Source organism: Natrix helvetica (assembly GCF_964273705.1).
Source record: "Natrix helvetica genome assembly, chromosome: 2".
Classification (NCBI taxonomy): Eukaryota; Metazoa; Chordata; class Lepidosauria; order Squamata; family Natricidae; genus Natrix; species Natrix helvetica.
Window position 1 is genome coordinate 8,556,231 of NC_138552.1, and position 10,436 is coordinate 8,566,666.

The 10,436-nt window shown below is 43.5% G+C and overlaps 1 protein-coding gene across 3 annotated transcripts; it reads left to right on the forward strand.

Annotated features, from left to right (window-relative positions):
• Positions 1-4: 4 nt before the first annotated feature.
• Positions 5-7,919, forward strand: LOC309386782 (general transcription factor II-I repeat domain-containing protein 2-like). Of its 3 annotated transcripts, none has more exons than XM_081942556.1 (2): positions 5-130; positions 6,020-7,919. In XM_081942556.1, the coding sequence occupies exon 2, from the start codon at positions 6,411-6,413 to the stop codon at positions 7,875-7,877; it is 1,467 nt and encodes a 488-aa protein (XP_081798682.1). In that variant the 5' UTR covers positions 5-130; positions 6,020-6,410; the 3' UTR covers positions 7,878-7,919. The 3 variants fall into 3 exon arrangements, with proteins under 3 accessions (XP_081798682.1, XP_081798680.1, XP_081798681.1); XM_081942554.1 differs by lacking the exon at positions 5-130 and adding an exon at positions 3,512-3,668; XM_081942555.1 differs by lacking the exon at positions 5-130 and adding an exon at positions 4,449-4,511.
• Positions 7,920-10,436: the final 2,517 nt, after the last annotated feature.

Genomic DNA, 10,436 nt, shown 5'->3' on the forward strand with positions numbered 1-10,436 from the left:
GGAGGGGGACGGAGGCGGGAACCGCCACAGGCCACGCCCCCTTGCCCCTTGAACGTTACCGCGGTGACGACCCGGAAGCGCTTCTTTCACCCGCCTCATATTTGTTGATCTCTGGTGTCAAAACGCTCCCGTGAGAATTTTATTTTTCGCTTTTTGTTGTTTGGAGGAGAGGAAATGACGGGTTTTTTTGTTTAAAAAAAACCATTCGCTTTCTTTAAAATATAGAACAACGTTTCTTTTTTTAAAAAAGGGGGCGGGCCAGCGTGGCGGAAAAGTCGGGGGCCGCGCGCACGCACGTACAGCGCCGCCGTTGTAAGGGGCGTGGCCCGTAGGGCGAGGGGGCGTGGCCCGCGACGTGGGCCCGCCCCTGAGGCTAGGAAATAGCCGGAAAAGAGCACGTGGCCTGCTCGTTGTCAACTGCGGCTCTGCTGCAGCCGGAGAAGTGCCTCTGGGCATGCGCAGAGAGCGGCTTCTCCATCGCCGCTTCTCTGTTCTCCATAAATGAATCATTTTATCTTTCCATCAAAATTAGGATCTAGCTTAAAAAGGAAAAAGACACTGGAAACATGGAGGCTGTTTGGAAACATGGTTTTAATGGTGGACAGGATCACATGGCTTGAGCTCCTGAACAGAAAAGCGGGATCACATGCTTCCAGGAGAAGAAGAAAGGAGAGAAAAAGGCTTGCTAAGAGTTCCTGGATCCTGTTTGGCCCCACCTCTCTGTTTCCTGTCCCTGTGTAAGAAATGTATTCTGATTGGTTGTCAGACTTCCAGGGGTGGTTTTTTTTACATAACTTTGTAGGTTGTGTGTCTTTTGAGTCCCAAGCTTGGTTGAGTCCCCAGATGCCATGTGGTAAGTTTGTGTAGAAGGCTAATCCTACCTTTGTTATGTAGAGTAGACTAGCTCAGACCTTTGTAAACGGCCCATTGACAAAGGTGGGGGCTATTAAGAGCGAATCTGTTTCCTGCCTAAAACCATGTTTCTCCATTTCTTATCTAGGGAAATATAATATTCTGCCTTTTCAATATTTCCCAGGATATTTCATTTTTCTAGGAGAGGTGTGGGTTTTAACTTCTTACAATGCTATTGGTTCAGTTCCAAGTGGGGAGAAAGACACTGGAAACGGAGGCTGATTGGAAAGATGGTTTTAATGGGGAAGCAGAACCACCAAGCCCATGAGTAAGCGGACCTAGCTGGTTGGATGACCACATGGGTTTTTATACAGTTGTTCTACAGCGGGCTTTGTAATTTAGAGGCTTGCTTTGTGTTGTAGGAAGTTAGCACCCACCCCTCTCCTAGATGAATGAAATCTCCTAGGAGATATTAAAAAGGCAGAATTCTATATTTCCCTGGATCACAAATGGAGAAAAATGTTTTTAAAGACAAAGTAGCACCCTGCAGCTCCCTGTCCCCCCCTTTGTCAATGAGCCATTAAGGCCTGAGTCATTCTATTCTACATAACAAAGGTAGGATTAGCTTTCCATCCATCTCACCACATGGCACCTGGGAAGAAGCAATGCTCAACCAAACTTGGACTCAAAGCATAGCCTACAGAGTTGCCCCATGGGAGTCTGACAACCAATGACAATACAAGATCGAGATCAAAGGCCAGAGAGGGCATGAAACCAGGGACTTTCAGCATCTCGCTCTCTTTTCTTCTTCACCCAACATCTGGAAGCATCTGATCCCCCTTTTCTGTTCAGGAGCTCAAGCCATGTGATCCTGTCCACCATTAAACCATCTTTCCAAGCAGCCTCCATGTTTCCAGTGTCTTTTTCCCCACTTGGAACTGAACCCAGGACATGTCTTTCAACAAAAGAGATAGCTAGGTATATTCATAAGCAAATACCCTCACCCAAGATCAACAAAAGTAGGATTGGCCCTCTACCCATCTAGCAACGGGACACAAAACAGCCTACAGAGTTGCCCATGCATGGCCCCACGGGAGTCTGACAACCAATCAGAATACATTTCTTACACAGGAACAGGAAGCTGCAAGGCAGGGTCCAAGAGAGATAAATCTATCTATCTCTCCCACCCATGTGCCTTCTTTTCCCCAGGACCAAAACAACCCATGTGATCCTGTCCACCATTAAACCACCTTTCCAAGCAGCCTCCGTGTTTCCAGTGTCTTTTTCCCCACTTGGAACTGAACCCAGAAGGACATTTCTTCCAACAGTGTATTTTGTTATTTGATTTTAATTAGTTTTTCTCGCAGAAGACCAGCAATGAGTTGGGTTTTCTAAATCTCATTTAACAAAGGTAATTAATCCCAGATCCTGGCTTCCTTGGGGTTTTAATCCTGTCTTGAATGGATTACCAAATCTGCATTTCTAAGAGTTTGGCCCCTTAGTTTCTACTTGGGGCAAACAGCTGAGAGGCGCTGAGGTTCTGTCTTTTAGAAACATGTTTCTTCTTTAGGGAAAATATATAGTTCTGCCTTTTTAATATTTCCTGAAAATTTTCATTCTTCTTAGAGGGATGGGTACTGACTTTCTGCCCTATGCTGCAATGCTTTTATTCAAATTCCAGCCTGGGTATTGTAGGAAGTTATCACCCAGCCCTCTCCCAGAAAAATGAAATATCCTAGGAAATATTGAAAAGGCAGAATATTTCTCTGGATGTGAAAAGGAAGAAATATGTTTTATAAAGAGAGAATAGCTCCCTGTAGCTTCCTGCCTCCACCCACTTTGTCAATGGGCCATTAAGATGGCCAAGCCAGTCCCTTTACATAACAGAGCAGGGGTGTCCAAACTTGGGAACTTTAAGACTTGTGGACTTCAACTCCCAGAATTCCCCAGCCAGCACAAGTCTTAAAGTTCCCAAGTTTGGACACCCCTGTAATAGAGAGTTCTCCCCTTCAGCTCCAGGGGGATGGGATTAAGGCATGATAATATTGGCCCTTTACCCAACTCCAGTGTCTTTTTCCCCACTTGGAGCCGAACCCAGAAGGACATTTCTTCCAACAGTATCCATGCAGTCTGCCTTTTGGGCCCCCCAAAATACCCTTCTCAAGGGGGACAAATGTTTCAGCCTCTTCCCCCCACCCCAGTTTTGGGAGGATCGGGTTAGGTGCCAGCAAGTCTGTATTGACTCTTAGGGACCACATATGGGAGCATTGAAGAAAATAGAATACAGAATAACAGAATTGGGAGGGACCTTGGAGGTCTTCTACTCCAACCCCCTGCTTGAGCAGGAGACCCTATCCCAGTGGTGGACAGCCTGTGACACGCATGCTGGTTTTCGGTACTGCTGCCCGTGCGAAGGACAGCTGATCGTCCGGAAAACAAACAGGCAAGGCCATGCGTGCTGGGCCACTTTGGGCACACATGCCATAGGTTTGCCATCACGGCTACCATATTTTTTTACAGCATAAGACACACCTTCCCCCCCCCCCTGCACCCAAAAGAGGGTGAACATTTGGGTGCATCTTATACAATTAATGTAGCCCCACCCACGCACCCAATCCTTTGGCCTCTGCCTCCCAGCAATTTACCTCCTTGCAGCAAACAGGAGGCGGCAATAGGCTATGGCAATCCCTGCAGCCTGAAACAGCTGCTGAAATTGAAACTGAAAGTGAAACTTGCTCTTTGCTGCTGGAGGCAAATTGCTGGAGACAGAGGCAGATTATTTTTCTTATGCTAATCAGGCTGTTTGCTGCAAGGAGGTAAGTCAACAACTATAAATGCCTACAGAATGTTCAAATCATTAGACTTATTTTTTAAAGACTGCTTTATTATTGTTCTAGACAACTTAACAAAATGAAGAAGCTTTTTAAAATAAATGCTTGATCTGAAGAGGCCCAGTGCTATTGCATCCTCTTTTAAATAGCAGAGAATAACTATACTTCCAGAAAGCACATCAATTTTAACAGCATCTGTACAAGTATAGACTGAAATATAACACTACAAACAGTGTCTGTACTGTTTGCTGCTTGTTTCAAGGAGGCAAATTGCTGGGAGGCAGAAGCAGATCCCCCCCCCCTCCTTGTTTTCTTCCCCAAAAGTTAGGTGCGGCTTATACTTCGGAGCTTCTTATACTCTGAACAACTATACTCAGACGACACACTGTTCATACAGAAATTGAAATTTTAGCTCTTTCTATAAATAAATAATTTTTTAAAAAGCAGTATGGGTGATTGAGGTCTGCACTCCTCCTGTGTATGGTGTTGGAAGAAATGTCCTTCTGGGTTCAGTTCCAAGTGGGGAAAAAGATACTGGAAACACGGAGACTGCTGGGAAAGACAGTTTAATGGTGGATAGGATCACATGGCTTGAGCTCCTGAACAGAAAAGGGGGAATCACATGCTTCCAGATGTTGGGTGAAGAAGAAAAGAGAAAAAAAGGGGCTTGCTGGGTTTTTTATACTCTGTTCAGCCCATGTCTCTGTTTCCTGTTCCTGTGTAAGAAATGTATTCTAATTGGTTGTCAGACCCCCATTGTCTTAGTTAACTTTCTAGGTTGTGTGTCTTTTGAGTCCCAAGCTTGATTGAGTTCCCAGATGCCATGTGGTGAGTTTCTGTAGAAGGCTAATCCTACCTTTATTATGTAAAGTTGACTAGCTCAGGCTTTAATGGCTCATTGACAAAGGTGGGAGGGGGGCAGGAAGCTGCAAGGAGCTACTTTGTCTTCAAAAACATGTTTCTCCCTTTTCACATCCAGGTGTTGAAAGAAATGTCCTTCTGGGTTCGGCTCCAAGTGGGGAAAAAGACACTGGAGACATGGAGGCTGCTTGGAAAGATGGTTTAATGGTGGACAGGACCACATGGCCCGAGCCCTGAACAGAAAAGGCGATCACATGCTTCAATGTTGGTGGAGAAGAAGAGAAGGGAAGAGAAGGGGTGAAGAAGGGCTTGCAGGGATTTTTATAACCTGTTCAGTCCCACCTATCTGTTTCCTGTTCCTGTGTAAGAAATGTATTCTGATTGGTTGCCAGACTCACATGGGCCCATGCAGGGGCAACCCTCTAGGCTGTTTTGAATTCAGGTTTGATTGAGTTCAGCTGCCATGTGGTCACTTGAATAAAGGCTTATATTATCCTGCCTTATCCCATCACTCTGGAGTTAAGAGGAGAACTCTTTATTATGTAAAGTGGACTAGCTTGGCCTTCTTAATGGCCCATTGACAAAGCGGGGAAGCTGCAGGAATTTGTGTTTAAAATGTGTTTCTCCCTTTTTCACATCCAGGAAAATATAATATTCTGCCTTATCAATATTTCCTAGGATATTTCATTTTTCTGGGAGAGGGCTAGGTGATAACTTCCTACACAGGGAAATATAATATTCTGCCTTCTTAATATTTCCCAGGATATTCCAGTTTTCTAGCAGAGGGGTGGGTTTTAACTTCCCACTTCATCTTAGTTATACAAATCCCCCAAGACGTAAGTCCAATGTATGTACAGTGGGGGTGAATCAAAGGTAGGAAATGCATTCCGATGCCTTTTTCAGAGCAGGTCAAAAGCTGGTGGTCAGTGGAACATTGCCCCCTTAGCTGGTGGTCAGCATATTCAAAGGGAACCCCAGCTGAGAATCACTGCCGTAGATTGTTGATTCAGGGAATATCCATATCTTTAGTGTTAACTAATAGTGTTAGCTGTCACTTCGTTGTTTGCTAGCTGAACTGAAGAGTTACTGAAGAGTTACTGCGCAGGTCATAGGCCCTTATCAGCAATGATTTACTGCTCATGCTTAACACATTTCTAATACATCACACATTCCAGAGACTTCTTTACCCTTTTGATCTTTGTTCGTCTGCCAAGAAGGTGGGCGATAAACTGCTCTTGCCAAAATGTAACAATTAGATAGATTTATTTATTTTCTTATTTTCATATTAAAGTTTGTTTTAATTAGAACTTGTTACTGGATCTTACTTTCGCTTCTTGAAGATATGCTGTTTGGAAAAGCCGACGGTCTACACCTCATTAGCTCAGGGTGAAATTTCCCCTGACATTAGCTATTTTTGGTACAGGGATAGATTTGTATCGGGTGCTTCATTTTTTTTTTTGTGTGTGTTTTTGTAGATTCCAAGTCTTGAACAGGCAAAAATGAGTGCAGCGAAACAAGCAAAAACAGACAGTGGAACATCATTCCAAGAGGCCTGGACAGAGTTATTTAGAGTGATTGAACGCGATGGGAAAGCGTTATGTATTCTGTGCAATGAAAGTGGTGTGTGTCACACATCAAGCGTCAAACGGCACTTTGACACCAACCACAAAAGCGTGGCCCAGCTTGGCAAAACTGAAAGAACAAATCACGCGGCAGCTGCCAGTTTTCAAATTTCACTGTGCCTAGCAAAACATGGCAAGTCCCTTTCTGATGGGGATCTTATCAAAACAATGATGTTGTCTGGGAGTGATTCCCTTTTTCAGGGTTTCCCAAATTAAGGGTAACATTATTCAACGCATCTCGGAGATGCCCCTTAGCAGGAATACTGTTGAAGATCGAGTCCAGAACATGGCAATTGACGTTAGTCAGCAGCTCACCACTGACTTACAGAAGGCAGCCTGTTACTCCTTGTGCTTGGATGAACACACAGATGTAAATAATCAGGCAAGGCTAGCAATAATTTTGCGTTACGCTGCTGGGGACCACATGAGAGAAGAGCTGGTGAAACTGGTGTCTTTGCTCGAAAGAACACAAGGAATAGATATCTACAATGCGGTGATGGAGGCTTTTTCGTCGCAACACATAAGACCAGAAAAAGTTGTTTCGATTACCAGTGACGGGGCACTTTCCATGGTGGACGCAACATCTGGTTTCATACAATTCTTCGTTAAAGAAACAAAACATCCAGTCATTCAATTCCATTGCATTATACACCAAGGAGCTCTTTGGGCCAGGGAAAGCAGCAAAACATTTGACGACGTCCTCAAAGATGTCACAGAAATGGTGAATTACATCATGTCTCATGCTCTGAGTTTTCGACAGTTTCAAACACTTGTTGAGGAGGTCCAGGCACAGTATAATGGTTTACTTATGCACAACCATGTCCGGTGGCTGAGCAGAGGACGAGTCCTGGAGATATTTGTAGCCTGCTTGGATGACATTCGGCTGTTTTTGAACGAAGAAGGGCAGGAATATCCACAGCTCACTGATACGGCCTGGCTTACCCAGCTCACGTTTTTTACCGATTTTACACTACACGTCAATGTACTGAACAGACAATTACAAGGTGCAGGGAAAACAGCAGAAAGGATGTTTTGTGATCTCAAAACATTTGAGAGGAAACTGCAGGTTTTTGAAAGAGACCTTGGAAGCCGGCAGCTGAAATATTTTCCACATCTAAAAAGGCATTTAGAAAATTCCACAACATCTGCAGACAATCCTACAAGCCACCAGGAAATCTGCAAGGAATTTTCTAGCGTCGTAGCAGCTGCAAAGGCGAATTGGAGTAGTAGGTTTTCACCGTTCCGTAAGATGGAGACAACCCTGTGTTTTCTCACAGCTCCAGATAAAGCCAAATTTGAAGAACTTGATCTTTCCTGCTTCCACTGGTTAGATTTAGGAAATCTGGAAATGGAGCTAGTGGAATTTCAAGAAAGCTCCATGTGGACAAATAAATTCTATGAGCTGCGTGAAACCCTTGAGAAGATAGAAGTCGTGACAAAGGACAGCACAGTTAGTTCTGAAAATGAAATCCTTAAAGCGTGGAATTCCCTGCCAGTTACTTTTAAGTCAATGAAAGCACTTGGGATTGCTTTCCTCACTTTGTTTGGATCATCTTATGCTTGGGAGCAGCAGTTTGCAGCTTTGAATGATATCGGATCTGACAGACTAACAGATGACCTGAGTGCTGCATGTGTTGCTCTCAAATTTACAAAGTATAAGCAAAGGTTAGACAAACTGTCAGCACACATACAACAGCAAAAATCACATTAATTGTTTAAAAGCATGCCGCATGTAAACTTTTACCTTTCAATAAAAAAAAATATTTGTATCATGAAACCTCTGTTATTGTGTTTTTTTAATGAAGACAAAACATGTTAATCATGCATGAGTTGTTTTTTTTTTCTAAACTAAAATCTTATTATTCAGGATAAATTGCCGTGTTGATACTTTTCGATAAATAAGTGGGTTTTGGGTTGCAGTTTGGGCACTCAATCTCTAAAAGGTTCATCTATACCATTCTGGGCAGATGGTTGTCCACCTCTCTTCTTAAAAATCTCAAGTGATGAAGCGCCCACAATTTCAGGAGGCAAACTGGTTCCATTGATTAACTGACAAACCATACCTGGCTGACAATACAATACAATACAATAGCAGAGTTGGAAGGGACCTTGGAGGCCTTCTAGTCCAACCGCCTGCCTAGGCAGGAAACCCTATACCGTTTCAGACAAATGGCTATCCAACATCTTCTTAAAGACTTCCAGTGTTGGGGCATTCACAACTTCTGGAGGCAACTTCTGTTCCCCTGATTAATTGTTCTAACTGTCAGGAAATTTCTCCTCACTTCTAAGTTGCTTCTCTCCTTGATTAGTTTCCACCCATTGCTTCTTGTTCTACCCTCAGGAGCCTTGGAGAATAGTTTGAGTCCCTCTTCTTTGTGGCAACCCCTGAGATATTGGAAGACTGCTATCATGTCTCCCCTGGTCCTTCTTATTAAACTAGACCTACCCAGTTCCTGCAACCGTTCGTTATGTTTTGGCATTCTAAGAGTGGTCTTAATAAGGCTTTCTAAAGTGGTACTAGAATTTCTAGTTCCAGAAATATAGTTCCTGCAACAGTTCTTCATATGTTTTAGTCTCCAGTCCCCTCATCCTCTTTGTTGCTCTTCTCTGCACTCTTTCTAGAGTCTCCACATCTTTTCTACATCGTGGCGACCAAAACTGAATGCAGTATTCCAAGTGTGGCCTCACCAAGGCCTTGTAAAGTGGTATTAACACTTCACATGATCTTGATTCTATCCCTCTGTTTATGCGGCCTAGAACTGTGTTGGCTTTTTTGGCAGCTGCTGCACACGGCTGGCTCCTATTTAAATGGTTGTCCACTAGGACTCCAAGATCCCTCTCACAGTTACTACTATTGAGGAAGGTACCACCTATACTGTACCTGTGGATTCCGTTTTTGTTGCCTAAATGTAGAACCTTACTCTTTTCACCATTGAATTTCATTTTATTAGCTAGTGCCCAATGTTCAAGTTTGTCAAGATCCTTCTGTATCTTAAGCCTGTCTTCTGGAGTGTTGGCTATTCCTGCCAGCTTGGTGTCATCTACAAATCACACTCAATGAGTATTCCTTAATGGTACTACATCTACGTGGAGAGAAGTAAGCAGTGGGGTACCACAAGGTTCCGTCTTAGGCCCAGTACTCTTCAATATCTTCATAAACGACTTAGATGAGGAAAGAGAAGGGGAACTTACCAAACTTGCAGATGATACTAAGATGGCAGGAATAGCCAACACCCTAGGTAATAGGTTCAAGATAAAGATGGATCTTGAAAGGCCCGATCTAAAAAAATGAAATTCAATGTAGAGAAAAGTAAAGTCTTACACTTAGACGAGAAAAACCAAAAGTAGACATATAGTCTGATATACAGTATAGTATACTGTATATACTATATATAGTATATACAGTAAATATGAGCTAGTAGTGTGCAGCGGCAGCCAAAAAAGCCAATGCAATCCTAAATTGCATTAACAGAGGGATATAATCAAGATCAAGTGAGGTACTAATACCACTCTATAAAACCTCAGTAAGACCACATCTATAATACTGCATCCAGTTTTGGTCACCATAAATGACGTTGAGATAGTGGAAAAAGCAGAGAACAACAACCAAGATGATGAAGGGACTGGAGGCTAAAACATACGATGAAAGGTTGCAGGAATTGGACATGGCTAGTCTAGTGAAGAAAAGGATCAGGGGAGACAGGATAACAGTATTGCAATATTTGAGGGGCTGCCACAGAGAGGATGGGGGTCAACCTGTTTTCCAATCTGAAGGCCAGACAAGGAATAATGGGTGGAAACTGACCAAGGTGAGATTCAGCCTAGAAATAAGGAGAAATTTTCTACAGTGAGAGCACTCAATCAATGGAACAGAAGTTGCCTTCGGAAGTTGTGGGAGCTTCATCACTGGAAGCTTTCAAGAAGAGACTGGGCTGCCATCTGTCAGGAATGGTGTAGGGCAGTGTTTCTCAACCTTAATGACTTTTAAGTCCTGTGGACTTCAACTCCCAGAATTCCCCAGCCAGCTGTGCTGGCTGGGGGTCTCTGGAAGTTGAAGTCCACAGGACTTAAAAGTCACCAAGGTTGAGAAAAAATGGCGTAGGGTCTCCTGCTTGGGCAGGGGAGGTTTGGACTAGACCTACAAGGTCCCTTCCAACTTCGTTAATCTGTTAAACTGTTCTCACCGACAGACAAGAAAATTTCTCCTTAATAATAAATTTAACTCGATCAAGGGCAGGGGGAGGCGTCCACCTGGCTCAAAGTAACTTTT